Genomic DNA, 25,000 nt, shown 5'->3' with positions numbered 1-25,000 from the left:
TTCTTTTGGTGTTACTTGATCACCTCTGCAGGTTTTTATTGTTTGCGCTATAAACAATAAAAAGGTGAACAATTTTGAAAAAAAAAAAGCAATATTTTTTACTTTTTGTTATAATAGATATCCCCAAAAGATATATATATATATATAAAAAAAACAAAAAATTAATTTCTTCCTCCATTTAAGCCGATATGTATTCTACATATTTTTAGTTGAAAAAAAAAAATTGCACTAAGCGTATATTGATTGTAGACGCTATAACTTTTGCGCAAACCAAAATAGAGGGTTGATTTATGGCATTTTTATTTATTTTTTGTACTAGTAATGGCAGTGAACTGTGTTTTTTTTTTTTTTTTTTTTTAGCAGGACTGCGACATTGCGGCAGACAGACACTTCTGACACTATTTTGGGACCAGTGAGTTATACAGCGATTAGAGCTAAAAAAATAGCCACTGATTACTGTATAAATGACACTGGCAGGGAAGGGGTTAACACTAGAGGGGCGATCAAGGGGTTAACTGTGTGTCCTAGGGAGTGATTCTAACTGTGGGGGGGGGGGGACTGCCTGGGCGAGGAGACCGATCGCTGTTCCTAAGCAATAGGAACAACAGATCACTCTCCTCACCCCTGAGAGGACGGAGATCTGTTTGTTCACATTGACAGATATCCGTTCTTTCCTTCTCAGGAGCGATCACCAGTAGCCGGTGGCCATCAGAGCGGCCGGTGCCAGGCACGAGCTCCTACGTCGCTTGTGCGCCCTATACTCCTTAACCACTTGAGATCCGCGCTATAGCCAAATGACGGCTACAGCGCGGATCTCCTTTTCCCGGGACGACGTCAATAGACGTAGTCCCGTGTACGAGCGGCGCGCTCTGTGATCGGCGAGTCCATGAGACTCGCCTGATCACCGATCCGTGCAAGGGGTCGATCCCGACCCCTTATCACGTGATCAGCTGTCAGCCAATGATAGCTGATCATGTGATATAACGGAGCCGGTAATCGGCTAGTATTCCTCCTCGCGCTGACAACGCGAGGAGAAAAAAAAAAAGCCGATCACCGGCGGCCGTGATCGGGACATCAGTCCCGATCACGGCCAGCAATGCAAGCGACCACCTTCCCCCTGCCAGTGCCCACCTGCCCCCTGCAGTGCCATCCTGAATAAAAGTAAGTGCCCCCCGTCAGTGCCACCCAGCAGTACCCATAGTGCCACCCAGCAGTGCACACAGTGCCACCCACAGTGCCACCCAGCAGTGCCACCCACAGTGCCCACAATCTGCCTCAAAGGTGCTGCACCCCAGTGCCGCCCATCAGTGCCCAGCAGTGCCGCCCATCAGTGCCCAGCAGTGCCGCCCATCAGTGCCCAGCAGTGCCACCTATCAGAGCCACTTATCAGTGCCACCTATCAGTGCCCATCAGTCCCATCTATCAGTGGTACCTATCAGTGCCCCTCCGTGCCACCCATCCGTGTCACTTATCCGTGCCACCCATCCGTGCCATCTTATCTGTGCCCATCTTTGCCCATCAGTGCCGCCTTATCTGTGCCCATCGGTGCCGCCTTATCTGTGCCTATTAGTGCCGCCTTAACTATGCCTATCAGTGCCCACCAGTGCAGCCTATCAGTGCCCACCAATGCAGCCTATCAGTGCCCACCAATGCAGCCCATCAGTGCCCACCAATGCAGCCTATCAGTGCCGCCTAATCAGCGCACTTCAATGAAGGAGAAAAATGACCCGTTTGCAAAATTTTATAACAAACTATTAAAACATGATTTTTTTTTTTTGCATCTTTTTTTGTTTGTTTAGCAAAAAATAAAACTCCGAGCTGTAACTAAATACCACCAAAAGAAAGCTCTATTTGTGGGAAAAAAATGATAAAAATTTCATTTGGGTACAGTGTTGTATGCCCGCGCAATTGTCATTCAAAGTGCATCAGCGCTGAAAGCTGAAAATTGGTCTGGGACTGAGGGGGGTTTAAGTGCCCAGTAAGCAAGTGGTTAAAGCGCCTGCCATACAGCTGGGGCTCTTTACAGAGATGGGGGTCGCGCCATGTCCTAGCAACACCCAGAATGAGAGCCGCAACCGCCCCGCCGTCATTTCACAGTAGGTGGGTGGCAAGCGGTTAAAGAGGTTGTAAACCCCGTTACATCACTTTAACCTACAGGTAAGCCTATAAGACGACTTACCTGCATGTACCTTGACCATCTCTTAAAGGTGCACAGTTTAGGAGATAATCACTGTATCCACATGTGCCAACGTCACCGGGCGCATGCGCACTGAAGAAATGGGGGCGCTCGTGCCGTTTCTTCAGTAGCTGTGACCAGTGGCTCTTGCGTGATGTCATTATTGGCTCCTGACTAGGGATGAGCTTCGATTCAACTCGAACATCGGCTGTTCGCCCGTTCGGCGAATTCCGAACGTTATAGGCCATTCGCACCAAATTCGTGTGGCGCTCACGGCCCACAATGCACTGCGATGGCACAGTGCATTGCTGGTTCATGATTGGCCAAGCATGCACTGTGACCCCGCATGCTTTGCCAATCACAGCGCCGGCAGCGAGGAGAGCCATGATTGGCCACAAGCAGGATGCCTGTGGCCAATCATAGCTCAGGCTGTGTAGTACACGCCCCACACTATATAAGGCCGCCAGCACGGCGGCCTTGTGTAGTGTGTTGGCATCTGTAGCAGTTATTGGGTGTTCTGTGTACCTTCAACACAGTATACACCGATCGTTATCGGACGATTTTTCGTTCTTGCTCTTCTGTAGTGGTTGTTGTCTGCGTGCCCTGACCGCAGTATACACCGCTATATCCACCTATATATCTAGCGATATATCTATCTTTTATATTAGAGCTCTCAGTCAGTGTTAGGAGATTGTGCGTGCTGTCTGCGGGCTCTGAACGCAGTATACACCGCTATATCCACCTATATAGCTAAATATCTTGCTCGTTTTAACCACTTTCAGACCGGACCATTTTGCTGGTCAATGACCAGAGGTCTTTTTACAATTTGGCACTGCGCTGCTTTAACTGGTAATTGCGCGGTCATGCAATGTTGTACTCAAACAAAATTTGCGTCCTTTTTTTCCCACAAATAGAGCTTTCTTTTAAAGGTATTTAACTGACTCTGCGATTTTTATTTTTTGCGATATAAACGTAAAAAGACCGCAAATTTTGAAAAAAAATGATATTTTCTACTTTTTGTTGTTAGAAAAATCCAATAAACTCAATTTTAGTCATAAATTTAGGCCAAAATGTATTCAGCCACATGTCTTTGGTAAAAAAAAAAGTCAATAACTGTATATTTATTGGTTTGCGCAAAAGTTGTCACATCTACAAAATAAGGTACATTTTCTGGAATTTACGCAGCTTTTAGTTTATGACTGCCTATCTCATTTCTTGAGGTGCTAAAATGGCAGGGCAGTACAAAACCCCCCCCAAATGACCCCATTTTGGAAAGTAGACACCCTAAGGAAATTGATAAGAGGCATGTTGAGCCCATTGAATATTTTATTTTTTTGCCTCAAGCGATTGAATAATGACAAAAAAATATATATTTTTTTTTTACACAAAGTTGTCACTAAATGATATATTGCTCACACATGCCATGGTTATATGTGGAATTGTACCCCAAAATACATTCTGCTGCTTCTCCTGAGTACGGGGATACCACATGTGGTCGACTTTTTGGGAGCCTAGCCGCGTACAGGGCCCTGAAAGCCAAGCACCGCCTTCAGGATTTCTAAGGACATACATTTGTAATTTCCCTCCTCACTATCTATCACAGTTTTGAAGGCCATAAAATGCCAAGATGGCACAAAACACCCACAAATTACCCCATTTTAGAAAGTAGACACCCCAAGCTATTTGCTGAGAGGCATGTTGAGTCCATGGAATATTTTATATTTTGCCACAAGTTGCGGGAAAATTACAAACTTTATTTATTTTTCACAAAGTTGTCACTAAATGATATATTGCTCACACCTGCTATGGGCATATGTGAAATGACACCCCAAAATAAATTCTGCTGCTTCTCCTGAGTACGGGGATACCACATGTGTGGGACTTTTTGGGAGCCTAGCCGCGTACACACGTAGCGGTATGTCCGACGTACTGAGTCTGGCGGACTTTCCGCCAGACTGTCCGTCGGACTTTCCGAACGGGCTACTTGCCCACACACGGCACTTTTTGAGCGGACTAATACGGCGCACTAAGTCCGCCGTACTATCCGCCCTACTTTTGAAATGAACAGACTCGCCCACACACGCGGAGGAAAGTCCGCTCATTTCGAGCACAACCGCACCTTCTTCTAGCTTTTTTACAGGCGGTGGCCACTTATATAGGGACAAGGGGCGGTGTTACATGGCTTTATATCACATGGGTTGGTCACATGGGTTGATGTCACATGGGGACTGTGACATCGTAAGGGGGCGGGGTCACCATGTGACACCAACCCATGTGACATAAAGCCATGTGACACCGCCCCTTGTCCCTATATAAGTGGCCGCGCAGCGAGTCCCTGTCATTGCGGCCGGAGAGATCGTCGAGTCAACATCTCCTGGAGAAGAAGGAGAAGAAGAAGAAGAAGAAGAACGGAAGGCGGCGGCGGCGACAGAAGACCGGGCCACCGCCTGTAAAAGAGCTAGAAGAAGGCGCGGTGGCCCGGCAGAAGAACCGAAGAGGGGAACAAGACCCCCGAAGTCGGAAGAAGAGGCCGGCGGCGAGGAAGAAAGCCGGACTCCTCTGCTAGTAAAAGAGCTACAAGAAGATAGCGGAGGAGTCCGGCGAGAAGACCCCCGAAGACGGAAGACCCCCGGAGCTGTGCAATAAAGTATTTTATCTCGTGTGTTCTGTTTTTTTTGTACTTTTACTTTACAGGTGAATGGGTAGGGGTACATTGTACCCCATACTCATTCACATAGGGTGGGGGGCCGGTATCCGGGGGCCCCCCTTATTAAAGGGGGCTCCCGGATTCCGATAAGCCCCCCGCCCGCAGACCCCGACAACCAACGGCCAGGGTTGTCGGGAAGAGGCCCTTGTCCTCATCAACATGGGAACAAGGTGCTTTGGTTAGGCACCCCCCCATGTTGAGGGCACGCGGCCTGGTATGGCTCAGGAGGGGGGGCGCTCGCTCGCCCCCCTTTCCTGGCCGGCCGGGTAGCGTGCTCAGACAAGGGTCTAATGTGGACTTGGGGGGGACCCCCACGCCGATTTTTTCCGCCGTTGGGGTTCCCCTTTAAGTCAATACCAGGTGGCGGGGCCAGCGACGTCTCCTTCGCGGGCCCCGCCTACCTGGAGACCCGCTCGAAATGAGCGGACTTTTCTCCAGGCGGGAAAAGTCTGCTCATTTCAAAAGTACGGCGGACTGGCACACACACAGCCGGATTGCGAGTCCGGCGGGAAGATTGGTGTGCAACACGGCATTCTAAGTCCGCCGTACTTTCTGGTCAAAAAAGTATGCCGGAGGCATTGCCGGACTTTTCCACCAGATTGTTTGATCGTGTGTACGCGGCATAAGGGTGTAAATTTTTGATTTCACTCCTCACTACCTATCACAGTTTTGAAGGCCATAAAATGCCAAAATAACACAAAACCCCCCCAAATGACCCCATTTTGGAAAGTAGACACCCCTAAATTTAGGGGTACACTAGTGAGACTCACAGGTAAAAAAGCACCTAGGCTGTCAGCGACTGTATCAAAACGCTACAAAAAAAAACTGTTAGCGATCGCAGGGATCAGGCCTGACTCTGCGAACGCTGCAGTTATGTGTGTTGTGTTTTGTAAGTGACAGTGATCGATCGATACTGCACTTGGGTGGGCTGCGCTGGGCTTGGCGGAGGGGCTAAACGCAGGTGCTAGCAGGTATCTGGGCTGATAACGCTAACAATGCGTTTTGGGAAACCTAAACTGCTGGCGACGCTAATATAGATCTGATCAGATACTATATTACTAAGGGAGGTGTATGCTTTGCGCGTGGGTGTTAGCGGTACTGGCACTAACCTGGCGCTGCCTGGGGTGACGCAGACCTTATCTGACCCTCAAACTTATATCACCCGCCGGGTGATCAGGGGGTTAAACCTTTATTAGGTAATAAATGGCGGGTGCCCTGAAACTATAAAAAAATAACTAATCAACCAGCGTCACCTGTAACAGTTATATGGTGATCACTGGTGAAAGGGTTAACTAGGGGGCAATCAGGGGGCTTTATGCGGTAGTATATGGGGGTAAAAAGCTGTGGCGAACTTAAATACCTACCTGCCTAACTAGCGTCACCTGTGACACTAATAAAGCAATCAGAAAAACGATCGCTTATTAGGCCGCGTACACACGCGCGGACTGTTCGCCCAACTTTGTCCGCTGAACAGTGTTTGGGCGGACAGTCCGCTCGTGTGTGGGCTTTCAGCGGACAGTTTCAGCGGACAGTTTGACGAACAAGGTTTTTCGGAAATTCCGTAAAACTGTCCGCTGAAACCTTGTTTCAGCGAACAGTCCGCTCGTGTGTAGGCTTGTTCGTCAAACAAAGTTGCGCGCATGCTCAGAAAGGATTTACACGCCGAAAGTTATAATGCAGTGTATAGGACGTCGTATTTTTCGTCCCGTCGTACGTGCCGTTCACGTCATCGCGCACGGTTTCAGCAAACTGTTCGTTCGTCGTGTGTGGCCATGTCCGTCCATGCTAATTTTGAGCGGACTGTTTGCCGAAACTGTTGGACGGACAAAGTTGGGCGAACAGTCCGCCCGTGTGTACGTGGCCTTAGGCTTGGTTCATACTGGAGCGATGCGGGAACGCCGCAAATCCGCGGCGGGTTCCCGCATCGCATGCCTCCAAGCAGCAGTTCACACTGCCCTATGCGAACTGCAGGGAGTGTCAGTGAAATGTTAATGACACCCCCAGATCAGTTCGCATATCGCAGTGCGATCTGCAAACTCGGACAGGAATCGGATCGCATGGTGTGAACACCCAATGCGATCCGATTCTGCTGCGGACCAAAAAAAGGGTCCCGTGCGAGTTTGCGGCGGGTGCGATGCGAATTCAGCCATACTATCAGTATGGCTGAACTCGCATCGCACAGAGATTGGATGTGATTTGCACTGCAGTGCGGTGCGAATCACATCCGTTCTCATAAACCGCTGCAATGTGAACCCAGCCTTAGTGACACTGGCGACGTGGGGTGATCACGGGGTTAAACCTTTATTGGGGGGGTTAGGGGTGTACCCTAGAGCTAAAGAGGGCTAACCCTAACTGCCCTAACAGTTATTGCAGTCACAAATGACACCAATGCAATAATAAAAAAAAATAAAAAATGCAATTGGTGTCACTGTGACTGGGGGTGCAGGGGTGATTGGGGGGGTGATCGGGGGGTGAAGGGGGGTGAAAGTGTGCCTGGCGTGTTCTACTGTATAGTGTAGTGTTTGTGCAACTCACCGATCCTCTCTCCTCGGTGCCGGAACGAAAAATACCGACACGGAGGAGAGATTACATCACTTCCTCTGCCTGTGTTTACATTACAGGAGAGGAAGTGATGTCATGCTGCAATTCCTGCGAGGGGGTGGCCATGAATGAATGGCCGCCCCCTCATCCCGTATCGCTCCTGCACGGAATCCGACCGCCGTTGGCACCGGGGGGGGGGGGCCCGATTGGGCCCCCCACCCGCGGGAATGCAGGGACGTATATGTATGCCCATATGCCTGCCCGTGCCATTCTGTCGATGTACATCGTCGTGCGGCGGTCGGCAATTGGTTAATTTAGCTTCTTGTCATTTAATATTTATCTTATTTATGCAATTGCACCCACAGACACCCCCGCCCGGTCGGGTCCCCCGAACCCATATGCCCCAACTCCCCCCCATCTAGTCGGGTGGCAGCTTCCTTTTGCTTCTCCTCCTTGGCAATCACGGCGTATTGGAATGCCTAGGAGGAGGAAGGAACAAGGGTGACAGTCTACACTTTTTTACACAAAACAATATCATATATAAGCTTTTATATTGGTAAACGTTCCTTAATAGTATTCTAATTAGTTCATGTCATTTATTGGGTAAGGGATTTGGAGGGTGCCTACATACATTATCTCACAAAAGTAAGTACACCCTTCACATTTTTGTAAATATTTTATTCTATCTTTTCATGTGACAACACTGAAGAAATGACACTTTGATACAATGTAAAGTAGTGAGTGTACAGCTTGTATAACTGTAACTTTGCTGTCCCCTCAAAATAACTCAACACACAGCCATTAATGTCTAAACTGCTGGTAACAAAAGTGAGTACACCCCTAAATGAAAATGTCCAAATTGGACCCAATTAGCCATTTTCCCTCCCAGGTGTGATGTGAATCATTAGTGTTACAAGGTCTCAGGTGTGAATGGGGAGCAGGTGTGTTAAATTCGGTTTTATCACTCTCACTCTCTCATACTGGTCACTGGAAGTTCAACATGGTACCTCATGCCAAAGAACTTTCTGAGGATCTGGATAAAAAAAGAATTGTTGCTCTACATAAAGATGGCCTAGGCTATAAGAAGATTACCAAGACCCTAAAACTGAGCTGCAGCACGGTGTCCAAGACCATACAGTGGTTTAATAGGACAGGTTCCACTCAGAACAGGCCTCGCCATGGTCGACCAAAGAAGTTGAGGTCACGTGCTCAGCGTCATATCCAGAGGTTGTCTTTGGGAAATAGATGTATGAGTGCTGCCAGCATTGCTGCAGAGGTTGAAGGGGTGGGGGGTCAGCCTGTCAGTGCTCAGACCATACGCCACACACTGCATCAGATTGGTCTGCATGGCTTTCATCCCAGAAGGAAGCCTCTTCTAAAGATGATGCACAAGAAAGCCCGCAAGCAGTTTGCTGAAGACAAACAGACTAAGGACATGGATTACTGGAACCATGTCCTGTGGTCTGAAGAGACCAAGATAAACTTATTTGGTTCAGATGGTGTCAGGCGTGTGTGGAGGCAACCAGGTGAGGAGTACAAAGACAAGTGTGTGTTGCCTGCAGTCAAGCATGGTGGTGGGAGTGTCATGGTCTGGGGCTGCATGAGTGCTGCCGGCATTGAGGAGCTACAGATCATTGAGGGAACCATGAATGCCAACATTTACTGTGACATACTGAAGCAGAGCATGATCTTCTACCTTCGGAGACTTGGCCGCAGGGCAGTATTCCAACATGATAACAACCCCAAACACACCTCCAAGATGACCACTGCCTTGCTAAAGAAGCTGAGGGTAAAGGTGATGGACTGGCCAAGCATGTCTCCAGACCTAAACCTCGTTGAGCATCTGTGGGGCATCCTCAAACGGAAGGTGGAGGAGCGCAAAGGTCTCCAACATCCACCAGCTCCGTGATGTCATCATGGAGGAGTGGAAGAGGACTCCAGTGACAACCTGTAAAGCTCTGGTGAACTCCATGCCCAAGAGGGTTAAGGCAGTGCTGGAAAATAATGGAGGCCACACAAAGTATTGACACTTTGGGCCCAATTTGGACATTTTCACTTAGGGGTGTACTCACTTTTGCTGCCAGCGGTTTAGACATTAATGGCTGTGTGTTGAGTTATTTTGAGGGGACAGCAAATTTACACTGAGTAATGGATGGCTTCAAAGCATAATAAAGCATAAATTAATAATGTACACCCTCATCCCAATTAGATAATCTAGAAAAAGGTGTTAATGTCTCTGGTCTCCTATCAGAGATGTCAACTAGAAATGTGTGAGCAAGGGGACTATCACGGGGCACAGATAATGATAAAACAGTTATGACAACAACATTAATTAATATAAAAACAATTTATTAAAGTTACATAGATATAACATCTTCAAATATAAATCACAGATTCGTAGAGAAGGGTGGGGAAAATCGACTAGTTTCGCTTCACAGCTTCTTCAGGATATTACCTACATCTAAAAATACATTCATTTAATATGAAAAATTATTATATATTATGATCACAACATATTACATATATAATCATTTCAATACGGAGACATAGTTACACAGATTAAAGTGAGAGCGTATTCTTACCTATCCACCCTTATCCCAGCACCAGGCCAGATCCAACTGAGGGAGAAGGAAAAAGTCTTACCCGGCGATTGGGAGGGGGAAGCCTTTTTATAATCTGTAGAGCCATTATCTGTTATGCCTGGCCATGGTTTAAACTTTCCAGTGGTTATTTGTTTGTGACCTTCCTGCGATCGGCCTGGAGCGTACTGATGCATCGCCCTTTTGCCATACCTGTCCCTGTAAACTGGATAGGACACGACTCTATGTCTCTATCAGCACTAGCATTAATAGTTTTTATTTTATATAAATTGTTAGTTATATGTATATTTTACTTAACTAAATATTATGTGCTGCAGATGTATATATAACTTTTGTATATTGTGATGTAACAGCGTCTTCTTGTCATCTCCTTTGAATCAATTTCTTGTTCCAGCTGCCCAGGGGATCCTTGATGTGTGAGGGGATTTCTTCCCGGCGACTGGTGTGGTCTGGAGGTGGGACACTTTTACTGTGAAGAAACCATTGAAATAATGTTCAGGTCTCAGGGAACCCCTGCTAAAAAAAAATAATTATATCTTTAGATCAGTGGTCTCCAAAGTGCGGCCGTTTGCTTGCCTGTTTCCGGCCCTTGGGGCACTATTCATCCCACTGACACTAACGATTGAACACTAGTCCTCCCACTGACACCAACAATGGGGTGCTATTCCTCCCACAGCACAGACTCTAATGATGGTTCACCATTCCTCCCACTGATATAAATGTTTGAACACTATTTCTCCCACTGACACCAACAATGGGGCATGATTACTGCCACTGACACCAAAGATGGGGCAGTATTCCTCTGACTGATACCAACAGTGAGCACTATTTCTCCCACTGACAACAAAGAAGGGGGCACTATTTCTGCCACTGACACCAATGATAGGGAAACAATTTCTCCCACTGATACCAATGAAGGGGTGCAATTCCTCCTACTACTAACCACAGACATTGGGGGAGATTTTCCAAAACTGGGAGCCAGGGGCGGATCCAGGGGGGGGGCAACGGGTCAATTGCCCCCTCCGAGAATACCGCCAGCTAATGACAGCACGGCCGGTTCCGCGGGTCCAATCGCGGCCGGTTCCGCGGGTACCCGCGGGCCGGTTCCGTGGGTCCAATCGCGGCCGGTTCCGCGGGTCCAATCGCGGCCGGTTCCGCGGGTACCCGCGGCCGGTTCCGCGGGTCCAATCGCGGCCGGTTCCGCGGGTCCAATCGCGGCCGGTTCCGCGGGTCCAATCGCGGCCGGTTCCGAGGGTACCCGCGGGCCGGTTCCGCGGGTCCAATCGCGGCCGGTTCCGAGGGTACCCGCGGGCCGGTTCCGCGGGTCCAATCGCGGTCGGTTCCGCGGGTACCCGCGCGGCCGGTTCCGCGGGTACCCGCGCTGAGTGGACGGGTGAGGGGGGGCAGCTGGGCGGCTTAGGAGGGCTGCTGGCCAATCAGGAAGCCAGCAGGCAGGGGAGCAGGGAGATGACATCATCTCTCACTGCCCTGCATCCCTTCAGTTCCACCCTCACTGTGTAGGAAGCTGTGTGCAGCAGAGAGATTGCATCATCTCTCTGCTGCCTATCTTCACTCTGGGACCCAACAAAAGACCACCAGTAGGTGACAATCCGCAGTGTGTGGCAGGCTACCTGGCAAGTGGCAATCCGCAATGTGTGGCAGGCAACGTGGCAAGTGACAATCCGCAATGTGTGGCAAGTGACAATCTGCAATGTGTGGCAGGTGACGTGGCAAGTGACAATCCGCAATGTGTGGCAGGTGACGTGGCAAGTGACAATCCGCAATGTGTGGCAGACTACGTGGCAAGTGGCAATCCGCAATGTGTGGCAGGTGACGTGGCAAGTGACAATCCGCAATGTGTGGCAGGCTACGTGGCAAGTGGCAATCCGCAATGTGTGGCAGGCAACGTGGCAAGTGACAATCCAAATGTGTGGCAGGTGACGTGGCAAGTGGCAATCCGCAATGTGTGGCAGGCTACGTGGCAATCCGCATCTGGTGGCAGGCGACGTGGCAAGTGACAATCCGCAATGTGTGGCAGGTGACGTGGCAAGTCACAATCCGTAATATGTGGCAAGTGGCAATCTGCAATGTGTGGCAGGCTACGTGGCAAGTGACAATCCGCAATGTGTGGCAGGTGACGTGGCAAGTAACAATCCGCATTTGGTGACAAGTGACAATCCACATTTGGTGGCAGGCGACATGGCAAGTGACATCCTCAGGGCTCCCACTGATTCTGCAATATGGTGAGTTGAACCATTTAATTTTATATTACAATGTATTAATAGAAATAATGCACTTCAATCATCCTGACACCATAACAACCATGGTGCCGTAATGATTGAAGCGCCAATACCAGCCATTTCCCATATAAATTGCCCCCCAAAAAACATATTTTATAGAAGTGCCCCTCCCGAGACTAGACTCTGGATCCGCCCCTGCTGGGAGCACTCACAATGCAGATGGAGGCATGCACCCATATCCTTATATAATATTTTTACGTTGGTACTCTGCATTGTCCTACTAATTTAGTTTATATTTATTCAAACACAATTGCTTATATTGTTTATTCAGAGGTATATATTACCGTAGGTCTAGAGTCGCATAGGTATATGCTATTTACCATTATTGCTATGGCTACTTTTGATGCTAGTTGGTTGTTGCTGGGTTGGGTTATGCTTTGGGCTGGCTGTTTCCGGCCAGTTTCCTCAGTTCCGGGAGCTGCGATGTGCTCCTGGGGCCCTTCCTCTCCTCCCTTTGGGTTGTTTGGGGATTGGACTGACGCCCAATCACGCATCAACGTCTCACCCCCGTCGCCGCTCACGCTACGCACACTAGTGACATTTGCGCAGCGACGCTGGATGTGTCCATCTAACGTCCCCCACAGGGTGGTTGGCTCGGACGGGGTGCTGGCGAATGCCGCTCTTAGTTTTTGACGCCCTTTCCTCTTATTGCTCATTAGCATGGCGTTGGTGCACACCCATGACCCTATTGGATTGTCTATACTCCTCCCAATCGATTCATACCCCCTTCAGGGTTATTACCCCATGTTTATGGTGCACGACTGGACTTCATTAGTTTCACTGTATTCCAGGTATCTTATTGGTTTCCCCTACCCTTCCTTTCCAATATTTACTATTATGTTTTGCCCCAATCCCTCCCCGTCCTTGGTATCAATACCGTAGCTTCGGGGGTTATTTGGCATTTCCCATTTTTTTCAAATTACTTTTCTTACCACAATGGGGGTTATTATGTTATCCCTAATACCCTGCACTATAGGTACCCCCTTGACATGTCCATATCATGGATAGTCCTTGCACCATAATTTCTTAGTTTTTCCATCAATATTTTTGATATCTTTAGTCACCTTTTGTAATAATTTATCCACTGCTATATCCCATATATTTTATCATATACTCCCTTCTTCACAGATGGTAACAACTTTGTGGATCACATTCTCTTTTTCCATCCATGAGGGCCTATCTCTGGGGAATATTGTCTGCCCTTGGCTATCCATCCACGGTCGGGATTGTCCACCTCAGCTCCTGGGACTGATGTTGTTTCTGGTCAGCCTTCTGGCCCTCCATGCTTGCACCCAGTTTCATTGGCATTCCTGTATATAGTCTTGGTAAACTGGGGTAATTTCCCCTCTCTTTCTCCTCCATAAAATACCCATTATTTTATTTTATTTTTACAAATTAATTATGTGTTTCAATACTTATAGACATCTACACCATACTTGCTCCTGAAGAGTGGCAGTCGCCACGAAACGCGTCAAGCCAATAGATGCCTTTTTCGCTCATAATTTGCAACACCATCAATGACCATACTTACCAATTGGATTGTACCAATAAATCTGAAATATTGTTTTTTACCAAGGAGACACGCTTTCATGAAAATGGTTCTATACAATGTGTACAATATGAACTCATTATGTTACTAGTATATTATGTCATTATTATCATTGTCATAATTTATATATTCCAATGAACTTTGTTCTATTTAATGGTTATATTATGAACTTACTATGCCAATATTTTATCATGGAATTACTATTATTGTTATTTTTATATCAATAAACCAATGACTGCCAATTGTTTTGCAATGTGGTCATGGAATGTTCATAGTTCTAATATGCTTAGTACCGCCCATCTTCATGTATATCGTGATATCTCCAGGGGTGTATGCTTCATATAAAGTCCCACCTTTCTTCCTTCTTATCAATCAATAGAGATGGAGGCGCTTGGCGGCGTCAGCCTTGCGTTCTCAAACGAAGTCCCAACTGGTTGCTCTTGTTTTCTATTCACAATGCTGATGTGCCTAGTAATCAGCTTCTAACTTCAGCTTGTTCAATCAAGCTTTGGCAATAAAACCTGGAAGCTGATTGGTTTCTATGCACCTCTGCACCAGATTTTGCAAGTTTCAGTTTTAGTAAATCAACCCAGGTGTTTACTGACACTGGGACAGCCTGGCCCCCCCTAAAAATCTGAAGAACAGTAAACCAGCCCTTTATTTGGAAATTGTATATTTGCCAAAGCATACTGGTGTTCAAAAAGGGAAGGGCTTCTTTACACTGGTGGGCAGAATATTCCTAATCCCGCGTACACGCGGTCAGAATTACCGACAACAAATGTTCGATGTGAGCTTGTTGTCAGAAAATCCGACTGTGTGTATGGTCCATCGGACTTTTGCTGTCGGAATTTCCAACAAATGTTTGAGAGCTGGTTCTCAAATTTCCCGACAACAAAACTTGAAGGAAATTCCGAGCGTGTGTACACAATTCTGACGCAGGAAATTCCACGCATGCTCGGAATCAAGCAGAAGAGCCGCACTGGCTATTGAACTTCATTTTTTTCGGCTCGTCGTACATCTTGTACGTCACCACTTTCTTGGCGTTCGGAATTTCCGACAACATTTGTGTGACTGTGTGTATGCAAGACAAGTTTAAGCCAACATCCGTTGGGAAAAAAAATTGACGGTTTTGTTGTCGGAATGTCCGATCGTCTGTGCGCGCCATTACAGTGGTGGTCAGTGGGAAGAATGTCTCTTACAATGGTGGTCAGTGGGAAGAATGTCTCTTACAATGGTGGTCAGTGGGAAGAATGTCTCTTACAATGGTGGTTGGTGGAAAGAATGTCTCTTACAATGGTGGTTGGTGGAAAGAATGTCTCTTACAATGGTGGTTGGTGGAAAGAATGTCTCTTACAATGGTGGTTGATGGAAAGAATGTCTCTAATAATGGTGGTTGGTCGCATTTTTGGACCATAAGCTCTCATCGGTCTTTTGCTGGGTGAATTTCCGATCGTGTGTACGTGGCATTACTGTTCTGATCCCCCTAAAAGGCTGCTTTCACACTGATGTGCTGCAGTTTACTTGCATTGCGGGTGCTGCGCAGTGCATCTGCAACTTTCTGGGGTTAGTTGCACTTTTAAATAGACTTCTATTATATCCTGCAGGTGTGGCAGTGCCGGGACAAGGTTACATAGTGCCCAGGGCGAACATGCCAAACTGCACCCCCCCCCGTCTCCAAGATGTATGAGCATTATGTGTCAGCAAAACCCCCCCCCCCAACCCCCATAAAAGCACTAGTCTGCATACTTACCCCCTACGCATAAATTCCCTACCAGTAAAAATCCACTCCCCTGCTCAAATCCCCCCTCTCAGCAAAAATCTTTGCACCAGACTGGCCAATATGGAGTGGGGGGCCAGATTCTTTCAGGTGTTCACAGAATAACCCATGGTCTAAACCATCGGGAGAACAAGCTGTGGTGACCATCTAGGGTTGCCACTTCTCCGATTTTGACCTGGACAGTACAGATTTAGAATGCTGTGCCCAGGTTTCCCTCTGCCTGACACCCGGACACCTGCTGCCAGGGGGTACCATAGGGCCTCCTGTAGGAGCCCCAGGCAGCACACAGGGGGACCCGTAACAGCAGGGGGATTGGAGAGGCGGGGCAATTACAGAGGAGTCAAAACATAAGGGAAAGAGAGAGAGGCGGCAGGCAGCTGCTAGTGCGGAACTTTTTAATACATTTTTTAAACATCACTCTCCATGTCAGAGCTGTGGGCATGTCAGTCTGTGTTGTCCGCTGCCCCATTCTCCCCTCCGATCCACGCTGCTGTTATCACTGAGAGATTGTATAATTTTTCTTAACCTTTGTACTATTATACTGTAGACTTTAGTACCCTTCGCTTCCCCTGAAGAAGGAACAAACATATATTTCCGAAACGTTGGGGTTATTCTGTGAACACCTCCAAGAATCTGCCCCCCCCCCACTGCATATTGGCCAGTCTGGTGCTCCAGTATATCCGAGTTTCAGGGTGCCTTTTGTTTCAATAATCTGTGTTATCATGTAATGTTTTTTATGATGTTATTTACTATTGTCCTTTATGGACATGTTTTTTAGATTGTATACTAATACATTTTGGTATTGAGCTAGTATTGGTATTGTTCAATGAGCTAGTATGCTATGCATACTAGCTCATTATGCCTTTGTCTTGCAGAGTGATCACGCTGGTAAGGCATAGTGGTGGTGATCAGGATGGTAGTATGTCAAATGGCGGTGAACATAGTAAAACAACTTCCTATCACCCAGAAAAAGCGGTAATGTGAACTGCTGTGCCCGGGTGACATACTGACCGCCGGGCTCCTGGGTGCACGCTCTGTGGTGGTTATGACTAAGGCCTTATAGGCTGAAACGCGTCAATCTTTCTTATTTGCGTTTGGTCACTCTGCCCTGTTAATAAATACTAAATTTTTTAAGAACAATCACCGGAGTGCGGATCATCTTTTCCTCATGCATGTCCTGTTAGCCGCTAATGCAAAGTGAAGTACCGGTACGTTAACCCCGCATCGGTGTGGCTTCCCGTCCACCGCTTATAGGCAATGGGCGGACAGGAAGTAGTTAGTAGTCCATTTTAGTTCAGCATTCAACAATGAGAAGAAGGGATCCATACCCTCCCCCAGGTTTTGTACTGTCGGAGCCATCACTAAGAGTTCAGCTCACACCCTCATGTGCAGTAACTTACAACTCTAAAAATTGCGCTATGAAGGTTGCCGACAGAACGTTCGGAGAAAGAGAGGGAATGTGCAACCGTCAAGGCCTTGCCATGTATACCGCTCAGAATCCTTGTCTCTGTATTGTATACCTAACATTTGTATTTAAACATTTTTGTAACAGTTCTTTTCTGGAGCGCTAACAAAAAAAAGCATACAGTTTATTTTATTTTTTATGTCTTTATTTTTTTGTAAACAATCCAAGACCCCCATTCATATACTGGGGCCAATTTTGGACAGAAGCCAATTAACCTACCTGCATGTCTTTGGATTGTGGGAGGAAACCGGAGTACCCGGAGGAAACCCACACAGGCACAGGGAGAACATGCAAACTCCAGGCAGGTAGTGTCCTGGTTGGGATTTGAACCAGCGACCCTTTTTACTGCTAGGTGAGAGTGCTAACCACTACACCACTGTGCCGCCCAACATTTGAGGCACCGGTGTTCGTAGAATCTCACGCCTTCAAAAGAGATTTGGACAGATCTGTCTCATTTTCATATCTGTAGTTCTTCGTCTTCACCAGGTTCCCCAGCTGATTGAAGTAATTTGCAGTTTGCTGCATCACGGGATGGTCCATGTATGTGTCTCTCTGTTTGCAACTTGATAGAGACTGATATCGGTCATGCAGAAGACCCGTCATCTTCCTCCGCTTCTACACTTTATAGTGGAGCTGCACACGGTAGAGGTGGATACATTTGTAGACTTGGCTGGTGATTTCCAATGCAGCCATGGTAAGGTGATCATATTTTTAAAATGTATCCGGGGACTTTTTATTTATTTATTTTTTATTGGCAAATGGTAAACTATTTTATAAGCATATTATAGATGCAGTGTATGTGGTGTGTGTATGGATTGATTGTATAATATATATGTTATTTCTCACATTTTGTCCATAAATAAAGATAATTTTTTGAGCTATGACTACCAAATGTTATGGATGTAGCACCCTGATATTTAGGCAGGGTTGCTATTAAATTTAGTTGCCAAGTGATAGTTGCCTTGGCCAATCGGAGCGCCTCCGAAATCAATCCAAATGTAACCTGAACTACAATGGGTGTCCAGCAAGAGCATAATGGCAACCTCCCATCATAGCCGGTCCAACACACGCCTCAAAAACATACCGGCCTCCAACCTCCCCTTAGCCGGTCCAACACACGCCTCAAGGGGGAGTATGGAAGAGGAAGGAAAGGAGGGGGGAGGGGAAGTTGGGGGTAAAGGAGGGGTGTGGGGGTTCCCCCAACCCCCACCCCCTTCTTCCTCCAACCTTCCCTCCCCCCTTTTCCTCCCTGTGCCTCTTCCATACTCCCCTTTGTTCTACCATTCCCTTTAGAATGTGATATTTTTGATTAACCTTAAAGCAGGCTGTTTACCACAAACATCTCAGGTACTTTTTTTACAGGTGATTATGTTTAAGTGATGTATTGTCCTACATTAAAACTTCTGCAGAAGCAGTAGAAAGGTAAATAGATGGCTCATGGGAAGACCCTCATGTTACTGGAGTGGCAGCCGCCACCAGTGTAGGGACCTGTGTTGGTACAGCCGTACCTGGTCCCTAGGAGGGTTCCTCAGACTTTTTGTTGAATCTTCCTCTAACTTTGTTGTTACTACCAATATGTATCATGGCAGCTTGGTTCTCCCCACCTCCACCCAACAATCTGTCCATGCAATCTCCTTTGCCTCACTTGATTAGTCTCTCACTACTTTCGCCGTTGCAGGCACAGTTTAAGTTGCGTGCTGTCTGTAGAAAAAGAAGAAAAGGATTATTAGTGGATATAACACAGGAGGATTTATTAGTGGATATAACACAGGACTATCACCTTTCAGTTACATAACAGACAGCCTGTCACTTCTGCAATACTTCTCAGTATAGGACTTGGTCATTTATGATATATATACATATATTTCTCCAAAAATGGCAGTTTTTATAAAGGTAGTTCTCTCCACAGAGGAGGTCGGCCTGATAGGTGGCTGAGAATTCAGCCTAAAGTATAGGAACCCTTTCTATATGTTCAGCCAGTGTCATTATTACCTCAAGAGTATAAAAGGGAGGACGTTATTTACTGGGGGTCCTGAGGTAAGTTAGAGGGATCCTTACTGGGACGCCTTGACTAGGCTAAATAACCATTGCTGAGAAACGAGAAAACATTTCCTAATCACTATTCCTACCCTTGGAATAAGCGATAGTAGAAGATTCGGCCATCGCCAATCACCTATCCACCACCAGTTCACAAGGAAAGGAGCATTCATTACAGATCTGTAACTTAACACTGGACAACTTCATATTAACTGTAATTGTGACCCCCCCCCCCCCCCCCCATGAGGAAGAACAACCTCCAACTATCCAGAGGTCTTTGATCTTCTAGTCCTAAACTGCTACAGTTTGTGAGAGACTGCCTAAGCAGTATAACAATACACGGTACTTACTTTTTTAATGTACTTCCACAGAGATCCTAGGGTTCTTAGGCAGCGACAGGTTTTCTTCTTGGCTTGTTTGATGGGTTTACAAGAGATATTGTAGTGAGACAGAAATTTTGTCAATTTCTTTCTTCTAGTCTTGACCTTTTCAGACTTTTCTTTCTCTTCACTTCCTTCTCCTGTATGTTCCTCCCCTTCACTTCCATCTTCTGTGTGTTCTTGCCCTTCGCTGTCTTTAACGCCACTTTCTTCCCCATCACTTTCTTCAATGCCACTTTCTTCAGTGCATTTCATTTCCTCCTCACTTTCATGTGTTTCCTCTTGCCATGTCTCTTTCACTTCCACCCCTCTTTCATATGTTTCCTCTTCCCACATCTCTTCCCTTTCTTCCTCTCTTTCCTGTGTTTCCTCTTCCCCTGTCTCTTTCATTTCCTCCTCTCTTTCCTGTGGCCCCTCTTCCCACATCTCTTCCCTTTCTTCCTCTCTTTCCTGTGTTTCCTCTTCCCATGTCTCTTTCATTTCCTCCTCTCTTTCCTGTGGCCCCTCTTCCCACATCTCTTCCATTTCTTCCTCTCTTTCCTCTTCCCCTGTCTCTTTCACTTCCTCCTCAAGTTCCTGTGTTTCCACTTCCCACATCTCTTTCACTCCCTCTTCTCTTACCTGTGTTTCCTCTTCCCCTGTCTCTATCACTTCCTCCTCTCTTTCCTGTGTTTCTTCTTCCCACATCTCTTTCACTTCTTCCTCTCTTTCCTCTTCCCCTGTCTCTATCACTTCCTCCTCTCTTTCCTCTTCCCACATCTCTTCCATTTCTTCCTCTCTTTCCTCTTCCCCTGTCTCTTTCACTTCCTCCTCTCTTTCCTGTGTTTCCTCTTCCCACATCTCTTCCATTTCTTCCTCTCTTACCTCTTCCCCTGTCTCTTTCACTTCCTCCTCAAGTTCCTGTGTTTCCACTTCCCACATCTCTTTCACTCCTTCTCTTACCTGTGTTTCCTCTTCCCCTTTCTCTATCACTTCCTCCTCTCTTTCCTGTGTTTCTTCTTCCCACATCTCTTTCAATTCCTCCTCTCCTGTCTCTATCACTTCCTCCTCTCTTTCCTCTTCCCACATCTCTTCCATTTCTTCCTCTCTTTCCTCTTCCCCTGTCTCTTTCACTTCCTCCTCTCTTTCCTGTGTTTCCTCTTCCCACATCTCTTCCATTTCTTCCTCTCTTTCCTCTTCCCCTGTCTCTTTCACTTCCTCCTCTCTTTCCTGTGTTTCCTCTTCCCACATCTCTTCCATTTCTTCCTCTCTTTCCTCTTCCCCTGTCTCTTTCACTTCCTCCTCAAATTCCTGTGTTTTCACTTCCAACATCTCTTTCACTCCCTCTTCTCTTTCCTGTGTTTCCACTTCCCCTGTCTCTATCACTTCCTCCTCTCTTTCCTGTGTTTCCTCTTCCCACATCTCTTTCACATCCTCCTCTCCTGTCTCCATCACTTCATCCTCTCTTTCCTCTTCCCACAACTCTTCCCTTTCTTCCTCTCTTTCCTGTGTTTCCACTTCCCACATCTCTGTCACTTCCTCCTCTCCTGTCTGTATCACTTCCTCCTCTCTTTCCTTTTCCCAAATCTCTTCCATTTCTTCCTCTATTTCCTCTTCCCCTGTCTCTTTCACTTCCTCCTCAATTTCCTGTGTTTCCACTTCCCACATTTCTTCCTCTCTTTCCTGTGTTTCCTCTCCCCCTATCTCCATAATTTCCTCCTCTCTTTCCTGTGTTTCCTCTTCCAACATCTGTTTCATTTCCTCACCTGGCACACTTTCGTCAGATGCACAGCTCTCCGTAGCCTATAAGAGAAAAAAAGAAGGTAAGTGGATGTACAGATTTGCAACTCTACTCTTTTTAAGATTTTATTGAAGGTTTTTTTTGTGTTATCAATGTCCTGGGAAAGCTTCCCTGTACTTCATATAATCTCAGTAAGAGATGTAATAAGCGGAAGCCTCCCATCACGATTGTGAACTGCAATAAAAACCCTTCAGTGCATTTCATTTCCTCCTTTCCATTTAAAATCCCTGAACTTCCTCCCTTCATGTTCTACTTAGGATTTTTTTTGTTTTTAAAAGCATTTTTAATAAAAGAGTTTCTAATCAATCAATCAGTTGGTGACTAAAGGTATTTCAAAAAGTAAACCTCTGAACATCCAAAATACAGCAGGATTGGGGGGGGGGGGGGGGGGGGGTATGTGCAGATAATTAGAGGGGCGCTTGTGCAAACTCCTCAGCTGCATAAGGGCCCCATGGGACTTAGGGGCTCATCTACACAATCTATGCTTAGTAAAAAAAAGAATGCTTGTGTTTGGGAAGTAGGTAATTGGGGCTCATGTCCTAATCACTATTTATCCCCTTGGAATAAGGACTAGTACCAGATTCTGCCATCACCCCCCACTCCCCAATTCTCTAGGAAAGGGACATTCATTAAAAATCTGTAAATTAACACTGGACAATTCATATTGTCATTTTGACTGCTGTCGTGGAGCCAATGGGGGGAGGGAGCCTCTGCTCTCATATGTAGATCATACGAGAGAGCCTCTGCTCTCACATTGATGGATCAAGATTGAGGCTGGGGGGGCACATAGAAGGTTTATGCATAGAATGCGTTAAAGCGGTAGTAGTAAACCCACTGACTTTTTTTTTTTTACACCTGTAAGGCATAATGAGCTAGTATGCATCACATACTAGCTCATTATGACTTACCTTAGAATGAGATGCCGGTAATTCACCTGGTCCACGCCGAGAGAGCTGACATTTTCCCCTCGGCATGTCGACTCCAGCGCTGTGAGTGGCGCAGGGTCGTCACTCCCGCACATGCGCGCGGGAGACTTCTTTTCGGGAAGGTCCGGCGTCTGCCAGACTTTCAGCCGAGAATCCCAGGAGCGCATGCGCTGCTAAGGTCAGTGGCTCATTGCAAGGAGATATTCTTTTTACCTACAGGTACGTTTTATTATAGGCTTACCTGCAGCTAAAGTTATTTAAAATTAGTTTACTAGCGTGAAAAACCTTCACCCGTTAGAACCACTTTAACTACCTAAGCATCATCATATTATATTATCATATTATTATCATATTATGAGATACTTACTATGCTGGCCTGGCTGTATGTAGTCTCTTCATCTCCCTCTACTCCTTTATTCTTCAGATTCCCTCTCCTTTGGAAATAGTTGAATCCAACCAAGAGCTCTCCTGTCTGGCTTCTTTCTATAAATTTGAGATCGGAAGCTCTTCGTATCTCATATTGCTTCTGTCCGAGTTCTTCTTTTTTCCTTTCCTCTTCAAGTCTCCATTCCTTGTCTTTTGCACTAAACTCAGCCCTTAACCGTTCTTCTTCCTTCCACTTCATGTCCAGCTCCATGAGCCTTTTCCTTCGCTCTTGTGCCGTCAACATTTTCCCCTTTAATTTCATCTCTCTCATCGCAGCCACTTTTTCTTTATTTGCTAGGAGCTGTCTCTCTCGCTCTCTCGCCAACTCCTCCTTCCACCTCTTTTTAAGCTCCCTGAGCTCTGCCGCGATTCTGTCCACCTCCTCTTGTCTTCTCCTTCTTGCTTCCTGTATCTTTGCTCTATCTGCCCTAATGGCCTCCACTTGAGCTCTCTTGAGTTGGAGCTCCTCCTCGATCTGACTGTTTCTCCTGTCCATTTTGACCTATAAACAAGAAGAAAAAAAATGGTGAGTTTTTAGTGAAGTAGAAATGATAAAGTGGAACTCCGCTTAAAATGTTTTTGTTTAAAATTTAGACAGGGAGCAGAAAGGCTTCGAGTATTTCCAAAGTTCCTTGTCTTCTGTGTCCTGACTGGGAAAGCTTCTCCTCACTTCCTTTCATTCTCAGTTGGAGAAGAAGTGAGCAGAATCCACAGACAGCAATAACCCAACTAAGGTGCTAAGCCCATAGCTATTGTCAAGCCACTCCGGTCCGGTCTCATAATCAGCTGTCAATTTAGGGGAAGGACCGCTGACAATGGAGGCCCCATAGTAAGCTTATGGGTGACATCATGGCCCGTTGTCGGCGACCTCTACTCTACACAGAAGCTGGAGTGATCATGTGACTGGACCCCGAGTGGCTTCAGAATAGGTAAGTATACGGATCATTTCTTTACAGAGTTAGAATAGAGTTCACATTGGGGTGGGTGTAGGTTTAGCCTTAGTTAGCTTTTAACTGACCTTCCACTTTAACCACTTAAAGACCAGAAGACCAGGCATACTTCTAATTTGTTTCTTACAAAGTAAAATCAGTATTTTTTTGCTAGAAAACTACTTAGAACCCCCAAAAACATATAAATAAATAAATATTTTTAGCTGAGACCCTAGAAAATAAAATGGCGGCCGTTGCAATTTTTATGTGGCACTGCATTTGCGCAGCAGTCTTTTAAATGCATTTCTTTGGGGGGGGAAAAAAAAAACATTTCAATAAATAAAAAAATAAAAAAGTAAATTTAGCCCAATGTTTTTGCATAACGTGAAGGGTGATGTTACACCGAGTAAATAGATACCTTATATGTCACGCTTTAAAATTGCGTACACTGGTGGAATGGCGACAAACTACAGCCATCTCCACAGGTGACGCTTTAAAAAATGTTGACAGTTACTTATTTAGAGTTACAGAGGAGGGCTAGTGCTAGAATTATTGCACTCACTCTCACTCTAACGATCCCGGCAATACCTCACGCGTGCGGTTTAAACACTGTTTACATTTGCGGGTGTGACTTACGTAATCGCGCGCCAAAGCAAACGCTTACGGAGGGATGGGGCGCTATAAAAATCTTTTTTTTTTTTTGGATCACTTATTCCCATTACAAGGAATGTAAACACCCCTTGCAATAGAAAAAAGCATGACAGGACCTCTTTATTGGGAGATCTGGTGTCAGAAAGACCACAGATCTCTCATTTACCTTGGGGGAAAAATAAAAAACTTGTTTTGGTTTAAAAAAACAAATTCTCTCTGTCTGACCGAGATATGTGTGGTTTGAACAATATTTACATTTGGATCACTTTTATTCCTGATACAAGTAATATAAACATCCCTTGTAATAGAAATAAGCATGACAGGTCCTCTTTACTGAGAGATCTGGGGTCAAAAAGACCCCTAGATCGCTCATTTTTTATTTTATTTTTAAAGGTAAATGAGCGATCTATGGGTCTTTTTCACCCTAAAGGGGAAGTTCCGCTAATCTGATCCCTCCCTCCCTCCGGTGCCACAATCGGCACCTTTCAGGGGGGAGGGGGGTGCAGTTACCTGGATAATCCAGGTATCTGCACCCACTTCCGGGCAGACCGCCGCAGACCCCCGCCCCCCCCCCCCCCCGTTGTGTTCTGGGAAACACACAGTTCCCAGGACACAGCGGGGGACCAGAAGAGACGCGCATGCGCAGTAGGGGACCGGGTAGTGAAGCCGCGATGCTTCCCGATTCCCTGACAGAGGATGGCGGCGGGGGCAGCAGCGAGACGAGCGATCGCTCGTCATCTGCCACCGACATCGCTG

General features: G+C 46.5%; 3 protein-coding genes across 3 annotated transcripts in view; all 3 read right to left on the bottom strand.

Moving 5' to 3' along the window:
• Positions 1 to 18,454: 18,454 nt before the first annotated feature.
• Positions 18,455 to 20,244, bottom strand: LOC143926853 (uncharacterized). The gene is made up of 2 exons (XM_077450892.1): positions 19,503 to 20,244; positions 18,455 to 18,816 (listed from the first exon to the last, which is right to left on the bottom strand). The coding sequence occupies exons 1-2, from the start codon at positions 20,217 to 20,219 to the stop codon at positions 18,757 to 18,759; spliced, it is 777 nt and encodes a 258-aa protein (XP_077307018.1). The 5' UTR covers positions 20,220 to 20,244; the 3' UTR covers positions 18,455 to 18,756.
• Positions 20,245 to 20,803: 559 nt separating this feature from the next.
• The window catches only part of LOC143927080 (uncharacterized), a 5,485-nt gene continuing 1,288 nt past the window's right edge, over positions 20,804 to 25,000 (bottom strand). The window contains exons 2-4 of the mRNA XM_077451037.1: positions 22,606 to 23,166; positions 21,037 to 21,314; positions 20,804 to 20,813 (exon numbers count right to left, since the gene is read on the bottom strand). Coding sequence (XP_077307163.1) covers positions 20,804 to 20,813; positions 21,037 to 21,314; positions 22,606 to 23,160 — 843 coding nt within the window. The 5' untranslated portion in view covers positions 23,161 to 23,166. The remainder of the gene's footprint in view (positions 20,814 to 21,036; positions 21,315 to 22,605; positions 23,167 to 25,000) is intronic.
• LOC143927079 (uncharacterized) overlaps positions 24,403 to 25,000 on the bottom strand; it is a 33,257-nt gene continuing 32,659 nt past the window's right edge. Inside the window, exon 6 of the mRNA XM_077451036.1 lies at positions 24,403 to 24,410. Coding sequence (XP_077307162.1) covers positions 24,403 to 24,410 — 8 coding nt within the window. The remainder of the gene's footprint in view (positions 24,411 to 25,000) is intronic.

The sequence above is a fragment of the Lithobates pipiens genome, unplaced genomic scaffold (assembly GCF_037356315.1).
Source record: "Lithobates pipiens isolate NorthernLeopardFrog02 unplaced genomic scaffold, aLitPip1_a1.2 Scaffold_23, whole genome shotgun sequence".
Lineage (NCBI taxonomy): Eukaryota > Metazoa > Chordata > Amphibia > Anura > Ranidae > Lithobates > Lithobates pipiens.
Note: the sequence above shows the minus strand (reverse complement) of the source record. Positions and strands in the feature narration are given on the sequence as shown.